Source organism: Aotus nancymaae, unplaced genomic scaffold, assembly GCF_030222135.1.
Source record: "Aotus nancymaae isolate 86718 unplaced genomic scaffold, 86718_ANA_hifiasm-v0.15.2.pri h1tg000039l, whole genome shotgun sequence".
Taxonomy (NCBI): domain Eukaryota; kingdom Metazoa; phylum Chordata; class Mammalia; order Primates; family Aotidae; genus Aotus; species Aotus nancymaae.
The window spans coordinates 9,722,775-9,738,236 of record NW_026988453.1 but is presented as its reverse complement, the minus strand read 5'-3'; the positions used below and the strand labels follow the sequence as shown (position 1 = coordinate 9,738,236).

General features: G+C 49.6%; 1 protein-coding gene and 1 long non-coding RNA gene across 4 annotated transcripts in view; one reads left to right on the top strand and one right to left on the bottom strand.

The window, feature by feature from the left end:
• RASSF5 (Ras association domain family member 5) overlaps nucleotides 1-15,462 on the bottom strand; it is an 81,016-nt gene that overhangs the window by 4,301 nt on the left and 61,253 nt on the right. For 2 of the 3 annotated variants that reach the window (XM_012459296.2, XM_012459298.3), the window contains 3 exons: nucleotides 2,368-2,478; nucleotides 1,083-1,380; nucleotides 451-566 (listed from right to left, as the gene is read on the bottom strand). In XM_012459296.2, the coding sequence (XP_012314719.1) occupies nucleotides 451-566; nucleotides 1,083-1,380; nucleotides 2,368-2,478 (525 nt within the window). The remainder of the gene's footprint in view (nucleotides 1-450; nucleotides 567-1,082; nucleotides 1,381-2,367; nucleotides 2,479-15,462) is intronic. The other variant, XM_012459297.3, reaches the window with a different exon arrangement.
• On the top strand, nucleotides 2,369-11,196 carry LOC135268220 (uncharacterized). The gene is made up of 3 exons (XR_010336501.1): nucleotides 2,369-3,064; nucleotides 4,460-4,928; nucleotides 10,228-11,196. It is a non-coding gene; the product is annotated as an uncharacterized LOC135268220 (long non-coding RNA).

The window sequence follows — 15,462 nt, the reverse complement described above, 5'->3', positions numbered from 1 at the left end:
AAGACTGCACAGGGTTAGCTTCCCTTGGGGACTGGAGGTCAGTATTCAAGAAAGGGGAGGACTAATGGCTCAAAAACGTCTATACCCAGTGAAGCCCAGAGGTGGAACTTGGTAGGCCTTAGGCCATTTCTTAGAGCAAAACCAGCCTGGGCCTGAGCACGGGGAGTTCCGTGGTCCCCCTCCTCACCGAGTTTTCAGAAATAAAGCAATGAAATCCTTTCTTTCCACAGGCCTTGCCAAACACAGGCCCTAACATGCTACTCCAGAGTGCTCAGAGGCTGGCTGACACACTGACCCTAGCCCCATCACCCACCCCTGCTCGCTTTCTCAACAGTCATCTTCCTGACCCTCTGCGTGGTTCCCACCTATGTGGGGTAGTTAGGGCAACACCCACCTGCACCCACCCAAGGTGCCCTGAGGGCTGGGTTTGCACGAGAGGTCCAGACCTACCTCTACCTCTCCAGTTTCATTCTCCTTTAGCACAAAGCTGAGGACCTCCGTGTCAGGCCCAGCGAGCAGGCGCAGGTAGAGGGGGCAGTCAGCAATGGAGAGTTTCTGGAAGAGAACTGCAAACCAAGAGACGGGGCTGGGAGCTCATCCCAGAAAAGGAGGGCAGGGCCCAGGCTTTGGGGAAAGGATTGGAAACCCAGAGGTGGGGTACTTATAACTGGAAGTAGACATAGGGGCCTTTTAATGAAATGGACATGACAATAACAAATGGGGCAATAACCTTTTATCTTGGGTGTCTGCTCAGTTTAAAGCATGATTCCATTCGCATCATCTCCTGAAAGATTAGGAATGGTGGGCGGATTCCTCCCATTGCACAGGACAGGAAATGGGTGCGGGCTTCCTGAAGCCACCAGCAGAGTCAGGGACACAGTGAGCCAAGGAAGTTGCCCTGTCAAGCTCTCTGCCCTTGCCTCCCTGCCTGGATTCCACAGATCTGAACACCATATGGGCAGCTGGACCCCCGGTGCTCAGGAGAAGCCCACAGCTCCTACCCAAGGCCGGCACGGGTTTTAGTGGGTGGGCTTGCACACAGGTAGGAAGGGAATGGTCTGGTCAGGTACACTTTCTCCTACCTTGTCCATCCTTGTGTATCCGCTTAAAAAGTGCAAACTTCTGGGGATTGTCCACGACCATGAACTTCTTGAGCAGCCCCTGGATGACCTCACTGACGGTGGTGGTGCTGCTGATGTGCAGCTGCTTGATGGCATCGAGGGGCAGGTAGAAGGATGTCCGCTTGTCCGTGGTGGCCGCCAGGTTCACCTCCTTGATGGCGTCATAGATGGACTGGGGCCGGATCCCGGCAGGTACCGTCACAGGCCGCCGGAGCTTCAGATGCACTTTGATGAAACCCGTGTAGGTGCCGTCTTCACTCTGCCAGCGGGGGCATGTCGTGTGGGGTCAGGGCTGTCCACCTTGCATGATCATACCTGCCACTCGGGGCCATTGCCCCAGCAACACCCATCTGTCTCCTTGAGTTCTTTCCTGCCTCTGCTGACCTGGGAGAGCTGGAGGAAGGAGCAGAGATCCCTTTCCCCACAGTGGGCTTGGAGAAGACCCTCAGGATCCAACTACCGGAGACCTGTGGGGCTGCAGTGGCTTTCCCTCCCAGGAGGCTCAGGCCAGCTCCCCCAAACCTCCTGCACCCAGGCAGACACCAGTTGCCTTTGGTGAGTCTCCACTGTAAGAGGCAGGGTGTGGCGTAGCCACTCTAGTGTGTACCTCTGAACCAGGCAGGAAGCAGGAAGGTTCCATAATGAGGGCCTTGGAGAACCAGCCCACTAGATTTCCTCCTGTGTCTCTTTACTAAGAAACAGCATTTAAGACTTAAACCCAGGTCCATCTGTGACTGGATTTTCTGGTGCCCCATCTGGCTGAACCCTGAAGAGCCAGTTGATGCCAGCCACCAGCAGGGGGCAGTGTTTTTCTACCTTCTCTCCTCCCCATTGAAGATAGCCTTTCCCAACCAGGTACGTAGTTGGGTGCCCTCCGGTCTCTGAGCACTGCACAATCGAAGGGGTAGGAGGGGAAGCAGCTGAGTCCTATTGTCCTGGCTTCCTGGGGGCCAAGCAATACCAGGCCCTTGGTCACTGTATATCATTTAATCACTTAGTTTACGTTGAAGCTCAGAGAATTAAGAGAGCTTCCCAAAGACACAAGCAAGAAACAAAGGGTCACATCTATTTCCCTAAAGCACGTGGAGTGCACTGAGGGCCCTGGCTTCCAGACCCCTGAGGCCTCTAGAGGCTGGAGGAAAGGGAGGGACCTGCTAGGGAGTAGCCACAGAATTTAGAGGGCGGGCAGAGGCGCCAAACCCTAAGCAGGTGGTGGAGTGGGGGTGGGGGTGGGGCGGGCACTCACCAGCTTCATGCCCAGGCAGTTCTTCTCTCGCGTGTTGTAGCTGTCGATCTTCTGCTTGATCTCCTGCAGTGTGGGTGGACGCTGTGTCTCCTCCACAGGTTTACAGACATTCTGGAACAGACACAGAGTGGAAGTGGGTGTGCAGTGGTTTTCAGGGTGAGAAAGGGAATGACCACGCCCTCCCCAAAGCCTCTCTAACCAAGAAGTGAGCACCAGCCCTGCGGAGTGGAACTAACTGCACAGACTCAGAGTGAGACAATGAGAGGTCAACTTGCAGCTGTGCCAGTGTCTAGCTGGTCCTCCTGGGGAGGTAACTCAGATTTCTCTAAGCCTCAGTCTCCCCATCTGTGAAATGGGAACAATAACTACTGTACGGGCTTGTCTTAAGTGTGAAAGTATCTGGCACTCAGGCACTGACTATGAATCTGGTGAACAAGCAGAGCCGCATTTGCTTACGAAGGGTTGCTATGGAAAAGATGCTCCTTTGATGCTATGGGAGATGCAAAGAAATACAAGCCATGGTCTGTCTCCTCAAGGAAGTACCAACACAGCTGGAGGGACAGGCGTCTACCTGCGGTGCCAGTATATGCTGCTGATGGGAAAGACAAGAATCCTCTTAGATCCAAAGGACCAAGGACACATGGACGCCAGTTCAGACCCCACATCACTTGCTGCGGTGCTTTTCACATAGCAAGAAGTAAGTATCTATTCGTCAAGTGAATGAGCCTCGACCGTAACAGGAGACAGACCGCCGCTGAGCACAGGGACGCCCAGCATTTACTCAGCACCTCCCCTGCGCCAGGCACTTGGCATACGTTCTCTCATTTGATTCTCACAAACCAGAAGTCTGCAAGATCGTTTATTACCCCATCTTACCCATCTTACAGGTGAGACTATTGAGGCTAAGAGTGTGTACAGAACGAAACGGAAATTCCAGGTCTGTCCTGTTACATTCCTTCTGCGAGACCATGTGTTCGTTCTCCTCATATGTTCCCAGATGCCCTCCTCCTCCCACCCCTGGGAAGGATAAGCGAGGAATGAAGTTGAGGAGATGGAGGTCAATGCCCTCACCTTGTAGAGCGAGTACAGGGGTGAATTCTGGGGTCAAAGCCACTGTCCCTCAGTCAGTTCTCTGGATCTCTCTCACATTCACTGTTACACACTTCCCGGTTTTATCTTCACACTGTTCCTGACTGGCTGGGAGTGTGGGAACAGGTTGGTCGGAACACACCCAGGATTTGCCTGATATTAGAAGTGTAGCAGACTTGGGGTGGATCAGGATTCTTTTTTGGCAAATGAGGAAACTGAGGCCCAGGGAGGGGTGACTCTGACACCATCTGACACTGTCCTGTGGGTGTTTGGGTTTGGCTGGGGAATTTCACGGCTGCTGTGACATCACACCACCACCCCACAGAACACAACAGGGTCCCCGTGACAGAGCTTTGCCCTACCTTCCTCCCTTCAGCAAGCCATGTGAGAGACACACCACGCTGACAACCTGCCATCACTTCCTTCTCCCACTTTCCAATCCCCACAGACAGAACCGATACAACGTCAGGCTCTGGCTGCCAAGAGGAGCTGGCATGGCTCCAGCCTCCCACCTCCAACCCCTCAGCTCAGCACAGCTGACATCCTCTTTTTTTTTTTTTTTTTTTTTTTTTGAGACGGAATCTCCCTTTGTCACCAAGTCTGGAGTGCAGTGGCACAATCTAAGCTCACTGCAACCTCCACCTCCTGGGTTCAAGTGATTCTCCTGCCTCAGCTTCCCAAGTAGCTGGGATTACAGGTGCGCACCATCACACCCAGCTAATTTTTGTATTTCTAGCAGAGACGGGGTTTCACTATATTGGCCAGGCTGGCCTCAAACTCCTGAGGGAAGTGATCCAGCCGCCTCTGCCTCCCAAAATGCTGGGATTACAAGTGTGAGCCACCGTGCCAGCTTCTGATGTCCTCTTCCATCATGGCATCATTCTCTGGCCTGTCTGCTCCTCTCTACTCTTCCCCAGGGCTCCTAATCTATTAATAACAGCCCGTGCTGGGTACTTTCACATACATTCTCTTACATACTATGTATGTCATTCTTATTTTACAGATTACAAAACTGAGGCTCGGAGAGGTTAAGAAACATGCCTGTGGTCTCCTGCTAGTAAGTGGCTAAGTAGGAACTGGAATCAAGTCTAAGGCCCATGTTCTCAATTCACCATGTAGCCACCATGGGACAGCATCTTTTGCTGAAGGGGCTGGCCTGCCACACCCATAGTGATCATTGAAACTCCATGCTGCAGGGCTGGGATGAGCAGCTGTTAAACCAAGGCCTGTAAGTTACCTGATCTGTGAAATGCTCGCCTAAGATATGTCTAAGCCGTGGGTCAGGCCCCACAGGCACCATGTCACCTGTGATGGTGAGAAGGAAGGACTTCCTAACTCCAGTGAGATGCAGCCACCAAGAATCAGGGCCCAGCCTTCTCCTGTGTGCCTTCCCAGGTCTCTGGAACTGAATCTTGATTCTGTTGCAGACCACCCAAGGGCAAGCAGCCCTGGCCATCTCCCACTTGCTGGAGGTGAGTAGGAAGTGGTGTGAGCCTCACAGACTCTCTTCATTCACTGTCAGCCGGTTAACCCAGGGACTCTCACAATGAAGCCTCTCATTCCTCATCCCCTCCCTTGGGTAGCTCCCAAAGCTTCCCACCCTCAGTCCTCGCCAGCTGAGCATGTGACTATGGCACCAGGTGTGCCTGACCCTGGCCTTACCCCCATCCCGCCTTCCCTCTGGAAGCTTCCAGTTGGAAAGACACCGTTGTCTGATTACTATTATACACTCCATTCTGTTTCTGAAGCACATATGCTGTTGCTCCTCAGGAGATAATAGCTTTCTCATACTTGTCTATAAAAAAGAAGAGATGGAAAGAAAATTCTAGAAGCGGCTGGGCGCAGTGGCTCATGCATGTAATTCCAGCACTTTGGGAGGCCAAGGCGGGCAGATCACCTGAAGTTAGGAGGTTGAGACTCGCCTGACCAACATGGAGAAACCCCATCTCTACTAAAAATATAAAATTAGCTGGGTGTGGTGGCTCGCACCTGTAATCCCAGCTACTCGGGAGGCTGAGGCAGGAGAATTGCTAGAACCTGGGAAGCAGAGATTGCAGTGAGCTGAGATTGCGCCATTGCACTCCAGCCTGGGCAATAAGAGAGAAAACCTCGTCTCAAAAATAAATAAATAAATAAATCTAGAAGCTCCTGGAAGATCTCCTTTCATAGTCTCCAACAAAGCTGGAGCCATCTCCCCGTAAGAAAAGGCAGCCGTGCCATGGCTTCCAAAGCCTTGGTTTTGAATACAGTGAGAAGCAAAGCTGCCTTAGCCTAGGGTTTCTTCTTCCTGTTCCCCTTTTTTTCAGCAGATAGACTCATCTAGCTCTCCCTTTCCCACCACAAACCCGGGGAAGTGACGAAAGTGGCCACAGGCACCTCCGCCTTCCAGGGCTGACGCAAGACAGCAGCCCTGACCTCACCATTCTGAGGCCTGGCCCTCTGGCTGGTGATGGGGAGCCCTGTCTGGGAGTGCCAGGAGCCCCGTGTGTAGCCAACACCACGAATGTCACAGCCATGGAATGTCAGCAGCCGGGTCTGGGATGGCTGCTGCCCACAAAAAAATCTGGCAGACAAGATATGACCCATGGGCCGAGTGAATCACCTCCCGAAATAGGCCAGCCAGCCACAGCCACGATGGCTCACCGATCCTTTTCCACCCAAGAGCTGGCGTAGGATCTAGACCAGTGGTTCTTAAATTTGTCTGCACAGTGCAGTCATCCGGGGGATCTTTAGAAACTTGGCTGCTTGAGCTTTATCTCTGGCGATTCTGATTTAATTGGTCTGGGGTGCAGTCCGGGCATCGGAATTTTAAAAATCTCCCAGTTGATTCTAATGCGCAGCAACATTTGAAAAGAACTGAAATAGACAGACGCCTCACAACAATTCCAGACCTCAAGGGTCTTCATCCAGCTGCAGAATTAACACTTGGTGCCAAGAAACACACAAACACCCCAAAGGTTTACCTAACAGGCAGTATCTGCCATGTGAGCAAGATCGATACTATAGCAATCTTCAGAGGATAAGACAAAGACTCTGATTTCTATTCACCTGCCAGACTCTTAAGTCATCCAAGTGAAGGATCCGTCCACGGGTACAAAGCGAGAAACCAAGCAGACAGTTCTGCCTCTTGGGGTGGCCCAAGATAGAGACAGAACGGGGAACTCTGTTATGATTTAACCATTATAGACAGGTCTGTGAGGTGTCTCTCCTGGGGGGCTCACACATCTCAGTGCATCTGGCGTGGAATTCATCTGCTCCGATTAAGCCCCTGGCATTGGTGGCAGATGGCTGAGCTGTTCCCAATGCACCAGGCATGTCCAGGGCACTGGTGAAAAACAGGTTTGTGCTCACATGTCCTACGTGGTGGAAAAGGGCTATGTCCTCTTTCAGCTCTGCAGGTGACTGGGAACAGCCAAGTAAAGAGGCTGGGTGCTAGCGGTTCAGAGCAGCACCCCCACCCTGAGTGATTCTCTAATGCTGCCATTTAAATATTCCTAACAAAATAAGGAGGACCATACCCCTGTCATCTGGGGCCTAACTCAGAGCAGATTTGCCCTAAGTTGTTTTTCTTTATCATTAAAGCAACAGCAACATAACCCCGACTACCGCATTGTAATCAATGACATATGTAGTCTTAATTTTGGTGACTGGGGAATGACCCAGTGCCCTGAGGAGAGGCTCCGAGTGAGTCACATGGCTTCTGGTATTCCCAGGTAGGCACAGGGCCCCCAGGAATGCTGTGGCAATGAGAGGGGGTCCCCAGGATGAGGGCAGACTGAGAAGGATGTGTGTCCCGCCCGCTGGGCCGCAGCCATCATATACATTCGTGCTTACTTTCTCTTGACCAAAATCACAAACCTCATTTTTGCTAAAAATTTCACTCTCCCTCTTTTTAAACGTGTCAGTCTTTTCAGCCCATGATTTGAATCATCTCACGCCTGCCTGCCCATCAGAAGTCCCTTCATTTGTCAAGCCCTTCCTGGCCACTCCAGCCCTGAATGACGACGACGATTCACTGTAGCTAATATGTGACACGCACTATTCTACTCACTTAGCGTGCATTAGCTCATTTCATCATCACAGCAAATGTATCACAAAAAACACTATGATGATGCCATTTTACAGTCAAGGAAAGTGAGCCACGGTAAGATTAAAGCCAACCCACATCTAAAGCCAACACTATACTATCTGGCACTTAAGTCTCTGTCACCCAGGCTAGAGTGCAGTGGTGCAATCAGAGCTCACCGCAGCCTCGACCTCCTAGGCTCAAGCGATCCTCCTGCCTCAGCCTCCCATGTAGCTGGGACTACAAGCGTATACCACATTCCTGGCCAGTTTTTTTATTTTTTGTAGAAATGAGGTGTCTTGCTATATTGCCCGGGCTGGTCTCAAACTCTGGTCTCAAACAATACTCTCACTTCAGCCTCACAAAGTGCTGGGATTACAGGCGTGAGGCACTTCACCTGGCTACTTACATTACCTCCAAGTAAGTAGACCATCCGTCTCAGGCCTTCTTCCCAACTAGACTAAAGCTCTTTAATGACTTACATCATACTTCAGTTTGTTCTCTGTGCCTGGTGGCTCTGAGCATGAGGCAAATAGGAAATACTTGCTCAAGAATGTTTCGCGGTCCCCTGTGGCCTACAGTGGATAAAAAGGTCTGAATTTCTCCTAGGACTTAACAGTGCAGTGAGCCTTGCATTTCCGTTTAGACTGAGTTCTGTGAGAGAAGCACCCGTGCCTGTCTTGCCCTCTATGGTGTCCCCAGATCCCAGTGCCTGCTTGACACGTAGCAGAGGTTCAGGAAATACCTGCGGGATGAACGCAGTGTGTGTTTGGCTCCTGACTCCCAGTACTAACTACGTGATGTTGAGAAAGTCAGATAATCTCTAAGCCTCAGTTTCTTCATCTATCAATTTGGGATAAAAATCCTTCATTGCCTCACAGGATTGATGTGAAGGTGAAAATCAAATGAGATAATGGGTCCAAAAGTGTTTTGAAAATCACCAACCCCATCCAGAAGCGTGCATTGTGACTATCATCCCAGGAAAACAAAGCCCTGCCCCTCTAAGCCAATCTCAGTTTGCATTTTTCTTGAGTACTTCTTCTGATTGGCCACATGCCCATAGAGTTCGTTCATTCCTTTCTCTGCACCAGTGGTTGGCAGACTTTTTCTATAAAGGGCCAGACAGTAAATACAGTAGGCTTTGCAGGCCACGCAGTCTGTCGCCACTATTCAACTCTACGATTGCAGCACAAAAGCAACCACTGGATGAGTGTGACCAGGTTACAGTAAAACTTTATTTATGGGCCTGACGTGGTGGCTCCCACCTATAATCCTAGCACTTTGAGAGGCCGAGGCAGGATGATCGCTTGAGCCCAGGAGTTCGAGACCAAACTGGGCAACATAGTGAGACCCTGTCTCTACAGAAAATACAAAACCGAGCTGGGTGTGGTAAATCTGCAGTCCCAGCTACTCAGGAGGCTGAGGTGGGAGGATGGCTTGAGCCCAGGAGTTCAAGGCCGCAGTGAGCCATGATTGTGCCACTGCACTCCAGCCTGGGTGACAAAGCAAGACCCTGTCTCAAAAGCAAAACAAACTTTATTTATGGAACTGGCCACAGGCAGTAGTTTGCTCTACACTGTTGTTTGTGCAGAGTCTCCTGATGAGAATATTATTAGCCCTAGTTCCGTCTTTTCTATGTCATTTCCCAGTGAAATTTCTCCGGTCTATAGCCATCTCTCCACTCTCTGCTCTCTTAATGTATCAGATCCCTGGCTTTTGATTCCCACATGGAGAAAGGTATGCACAGTTTTGTCCTGGTCTCCTTCTTTCTCCTGAATCATACTTCCTGTGTTTCCTGTGCATTTCCTCACACCCCCAGTTAATGGGCCTTTGTAACTTCACTGTCATTTCATGGACACTCTTCACGAGTAGACAAAGGCTTGGGCACTTCCCTGGATGTTGCTTACTTTCCTCCATTCTGCGATGAGGAGGCACCAAAGCTGGCTGGGGTAGGGATGCAGTAGACGGCTAGGCTCACTCCCTTGCTCAACGACTCGTTCCCAAACATCAGCCCCGTGGCCTCAAAGTCTCAGATTCCTATTGCAGCAAAAGTACCAGTTACCATCATCACAGATCTCTGCAGCTGCTGGCTAGTGTTAAATCCACACTGCAGGAGCCTATCGAGGCGATTTCAGCCCCTGTATGGCTACAGTTGGCATCTAATTATACGCTGCCTTTTATTGTTTAATGATTATTTCACATGTTAATCCCATCCCTGGTGAGATGCTCTCTGGAGGGAGACAGACATTAGTCTGGTGCCTGAGCTCTTTGGCACCCCTGTGGGGCATGGCTGAAACCTGGGCCGACCTTCAAGGAGGTGTCAGATAAATACCTGTTGACTGGGTGGCCGGGGAGGGCAAGGCAGCCTGGGGAGTCTCAGGCCAGAGCCCACCCCAGACCCCTAGGTCACACTTAGCTGCACCCTGAGGTCTGATGCCAAGAACACACATGGGGCGTGGGGCTTTGTCTTTAGCCCCATGGCTCAGCTCTTGGCAGCTGGCTGATGAGAACAAATGCAAGACCATCAAATGACCTGTGACCTCTGGGGAGTTACTTCCCCTCTCAGAGCCTCAGTTTCCTTATCTGTGAAATCACGAAGTGATACTGGAGAAGCTCTAACACCCCCTTCTCAGGACTAAGGTTTTACACATAAGATAGGGTGTTTTTTTTTTTTTCTTTCATCATTGCTTCCTCTTCTATTTCAGAGAACTGAGTGTGGAGATGGGGGCCTCCTGGAGGCTGGCTAGCGTGGCTGAATGGCAGCAGGAATAACCAGTCTAAAGGAGCACGAAGAACATTTCTAATGGCTACGACTTTACTTTTTCACTGCTTTTTCAATGACTTACTTTTTCATTGTCAGCAAGACTCTACCTTAGCCAAGCCCAAGCCAGTCTATGCGTTCTTAATGCACACAACTCAAAAAACAAAACAAAAAATATCCCGGAAGCTGTTCACCATTCGCCTTTGCCACATTTCCTCTTTCTCAGCTCTTAGCAAATCTGTCAGCAGCAATTCTTTCTCCCCTTGGATGGAAGCCATCTCCAGGCTTAAGTCAGGAGGAAAGCCTCAGGCCCCTCCCACGGGAGACTGTCCATCTGCAGCTACCTTCCAGACCCTACACACCCCTGCTTCTGCTGAGCCTGCCCTAAATGGGCACCTCTGCAGGCAACGGGCAGACACCCATCTATCTGGGCTGGATTTGAAATACCCTGCTTAATGTCCAAACCACATTCAAAATGTGAGGTCAGGAGTTCAAGACCAGCCTGAGCAACATAGTGAGACCCCATCTCTGCTTAAAAAAATAGCCGGGCATGGTGGCGTGTGCCTGTAGTCCTAGCTACTCAGGAGGCTAAGGCAGGAGAATCACTTGAACCCAGGAGGCAGAGGTTGCAGTGAGCCAAGATCGTGCCACTGCACTCCAGCCTGGGTGACAGAGTGAGACACCACCTCAAAAAAAAAAAAAAGTCATTGGTCCCTTTGTGATGGTCTTAACCACATAAGAAAGAGGAAGCCCTACGGGGCCTCACTGCAGGGTCCCCTCCCAGGTCTTCAAGGGTCTGTGTTCTGAAATGGACTCCACCGTCCCACCCACGTCAGTGAAGGGGTTGATTTCCACGGGTCCCTCTATGGCACTGTCCATTGTCCCAAAAATAAAAGAGTTGGGAACTCCTTAACTGTGTTCTCTCATAGGTTATTTGCAGCAGAGCAAGGAGGGGGCTTTAGCATGGAGCTTCTGCTCCACGTGGAATTTGAGCAGCTCTGGTAGGGTGTATTAATACAGCAGAGGGAAAAAAGAGGTGACGGGTGGAGGTTGAGAATGGAAAGAGACTCAGGTCCCCAAAGACAAAAACATAGAGCAGATGGTCAACGTCGACAGTCGGTCAATAGTAACTGAATGAATTGCCTATGGGTGAGGATTGTGAAAGGCACCTTGGGAGATGAAGCAGATGGGGTGTGACCCTGTCCTTGGGAGTCTGCAGGTGACCTGAGAAGGGAAGACAGAGATGCATGCGCTGTGGCACACCAGAGCAAGCGCTGTGCGATCTGGGACAAAAAGTCTCAGACAGCCCAGATCAGGCCACTCCAGCAGACTCCCCGGGTTGCCAGCATGCCCCAGAGCCTGGACACAGGCTCCCCTGCTCTGAGGTGACCATCTCAGTCTCTGCACAGGAGCAGCTCAACTAGAGCGGGTCATACTAGGGAACAATAGCTCCCTTATAGGGACCTAGGTTCAAGCCCTGCAGGGCCTCATTATAATATGAAAAATCACGAACAGCCAGGCCCTGCCCTGAAGGCTTCAAGGTCCTGATCTCATTTAATCCCCTAAATAACTCAACAGGGAAGGTGCTGTTACTTTTCACCATTAGACTGCGCTGACTTACACGCTGGGCCACAGGTGGCCTGTGCTGGCCATGCCCTTGGTCTTCTGTGAACTTGAGCAAGTGCACCCCACTAAGACTCAGATTTCTATTTCGTTTTGTTAAGAGAGGGGGCTGTCATTATATTGCCCAGGCCGGTCTCAAACACCTGGCTTCAGTGATTCTCCCTCTTCAGCCTCCCAAAGTGCTGGGACTACAGGCATGAGCTACCACACCTGGCTACTGATATTAACCTCCAGTAGACCATCCATCTCAGGTCTTCCCGACTAGACTGAAGCTCTTTAATGACTTACATCCACGGCTACCTCTTCTCTGTGCCTGGTGGCTCTGAGCATGAGGCAAATAGGAAATACTTGCTCAAGAATGTTTCGCGGTCCCCTGTGGCCTACAGTGGATAAAAAGGTCTGAATTTCTCCTAGGACTTACAGTGCAGTGAGCCTTGCGTTTCCGTTTAGACTGAGTTCTGTGAGAGAAGCACCCGTGACTGTCTTGCCCTCTATGGTGTCCCCAGATCCCAGTGCCTGCTTGACACGTAGCAGAGGTTCAGGAAATACCTGCGGGATGAACGCAGTGTGTGTTTGGCTCCTGACTCCCAGTACTAACTACGTGATGTTGAGAAAGTCAGATAATCTCTAAGCCTCAGTTTCTTCATCTATCAATTTGGGATAAAAATCCTTTATTGCCTCAGAGGATTAACGTGAAGGTAAAAATCAAGCAATCCTCCCACCGTGGCCTCCACAAGTGTAAGGATTACAGGCATGAGCCACCACACCGAGCCTGATTTCTTTGTGAAATGCAGTTTATACATTTGTGGTGAAGATGCAATGAGATCTCATGCCTGAAAGTGCTTAGCAGAATGTAAGTACACAGGAAGCACTCCATAAATGCTGGCTAGTGTGTCCTCATCCAGATCATCATCACCATCATCACTATCATCATCTTCAGTAGTCATTTGACCAAAGCTTGGCCAGTGGGGGCCCCATATGGGACCCTGACCCCTGATAGGCCCTTCAGCCAAGGCCACATTATGACTTTCATGGGTCCTAAGCACTTCGGAGCCAAGGGCCCCTTCCTCCATTTAAAAAAAAGAAAAAGAAAACCACTGAAAATTATATTCTATGCTTGCAGTGATATAAAGACAAATATATCAATATCCCATATTAAAACACTTTTTTCAACCTAAATGTTCATTTTGTCCTCATGATTTTAAGAAATTAAACATTTTTATGGGCCTCTAAAGTCTTGTGGGGCCCTGGCACTATGCCTGCTGTGCCTCATGGAGAAGTTGGCCATGCTTTCCAGCTGTTCAGTCCTAGGTAGGGCTACTGACTGTCCCAGTGTGCTGGGCTGAGGGTTTCCTTGGGATGCACGGCTTTCAATGCTAAAACCAGGACAGTCCTGGGCAACCCTAGCCCCAGGTGTAGACTCTAGACTCCCTTCCTCTCTGCCGCATCCCAGGGGCACTGTGTGCTCTTCTGTCCTCTGTAAAGTTGCACCCATGTACTTGATTCTGGAGGTTTTTCTGACATCCCATCAGCCACTCCAAGGCCAGGGCACAACTTTGACCTAGGACACAATTGTGTTGGCTGTTTCTGCTCCCTCAAGGCAGGCCTCTGGCTTGTTCACTGAGGCAGGTCCCAGAACAGTGTCAGGCACAAAATAGGGGCTCATTAAACATTTGCTTCATGTATTGAAGAAAACACAAAGAAGTAGTAACACACACGCACCCCAAACCCCAAAATAAATACGAGGTAATTAAAAGCTTCCAGGATTATACAAAGGTCTTGCAGGGTTGCTAGTCCATGGACCTATTTACTTCTGAGACTGCTCAACATCAGATGAGAATTCTGCCCTCTGCTTCTGAGAATGAATGACCCAAATCCTTTCCATTTCTGTTCTCTCCTGCTCTGGGTCTTCATGAAGCCCTTCTTCTCACCTCAGAGGTCTAAAGTTTGAATCCAGACAGAATACGGTGACACTCATTCTTCTGAGATGGCCACAGGAATTTTTTCTTGGGACACCTTATGCCCTCAAGAGTTTCTAGAAGGTCTTTCTTCAGGTGCGTTTTTCTCCTTGGACTTCCGCCTAGGTCCCTGTCCCCTCCCCCAGCCTCAAGGGTCAGCCTCCTTTCAATCTCCCTGAGCCCTGCATCTGACCGTCCGGCCTGAGAAGTCCTTCTCTACATCTGACAGAATTGGCCTCCTGCCCCTGGAACTGACAGTGTCTTTTGGGATACCCGCTTTTATCTAGAATTCGTGGATTTTCTAGCAATATCAGCATATGCTCAATTATTCCAGCATTGCTTTGACCCTCTGTACATTAGTGTTAGTGGTACAAACCTGTCTCTCTCATTAGACTATGAGCACATCAAAGTCAGTGACTGCACCTTTTCCATCTTTGTATTTCCCCAAGCACCCTGAACCACAGTACTGTGGAGTGAATTAAGGATGGACGGTCGGTAGGTGAGTGAGTGGGTCCCAATACCCCATCCCAGGCCAATTCTCTCTTAAGCTCTTTCAGTTCTTTCAGGCCAATTTAGAGAGTATTCCTTTGCAAATGATATATGTCATAAGGGATTGATATACAGAATATATAAAGAACTACTATAATACAACCAAAAAAAACCTGATTAAAAAATGAGACAATGGACATGAACAGACATTTCTCCAAAGAAGATCTATACATAATCTATAAGTACATAAAAAAGCTCCATATCACGCATCATTAGGGAAATGCCAATCAAAGCCACAATGAGATACCATTTCATGTCAGGATGCATATTAATAAAAACAATAAACAACAAAATGACACGCATTGGCATGGATGTGGGGAAACCGCCACCCTGTGCATTGCTGGTGGGACTGGAAAATAATGCAGTCACTGTGGAAAATGGTATGGTAATCCTCGAAAATTAAACAGGATTACCATGGGATCCAGCAATTACACTTCCGGGCATATACCCAGAAGATGTGAGAGCGAGGACTCAAATGTCAGAAAACCAGTATTTGAACAACCAGGTTCACAGCGGCTTGATTCACAATAGCCAAAAAGGTGGAAGCAACCCAAATGTCCACTGATGGATGAATAGAGAAAAAGTGTGTTTTATCCATAAAATGGAGTATCATTCAGCCTTGAAAAGGAAGGAAATTCTGACACATGCTATAACATAGATGAGCCTTGAAAACATTAAGCCGGTCACAGAAGGATTCGTACTATATGATTCTATATATGAATCATACAGTATGAGGTTCCTAGAATAGTCAAATTAATAGAGACAGAAAATAGAATGGTGGTTGCCAGGGGTAGGGCAGGGGAAAATGGGGAGTTACTGCTTAATTGGTAAAGAGTTTCAGTTGGGGAAAACGAAAGTTCTGGAAATGGACGGTGGTGATGGTTGCACAACATTGTGAAGTTATACTTAATGCCACTGCAGTATATACACTTAAGAATGGGATCTTTTGGCTAGGTGCAGTGGCTCACGCTTGTAATCCTCGAACTTAGGGAAGTCGAGGCAGGCGAATCTCTTGATGCCCAGAGTTCAAGACCAGCCTGGCCAACATG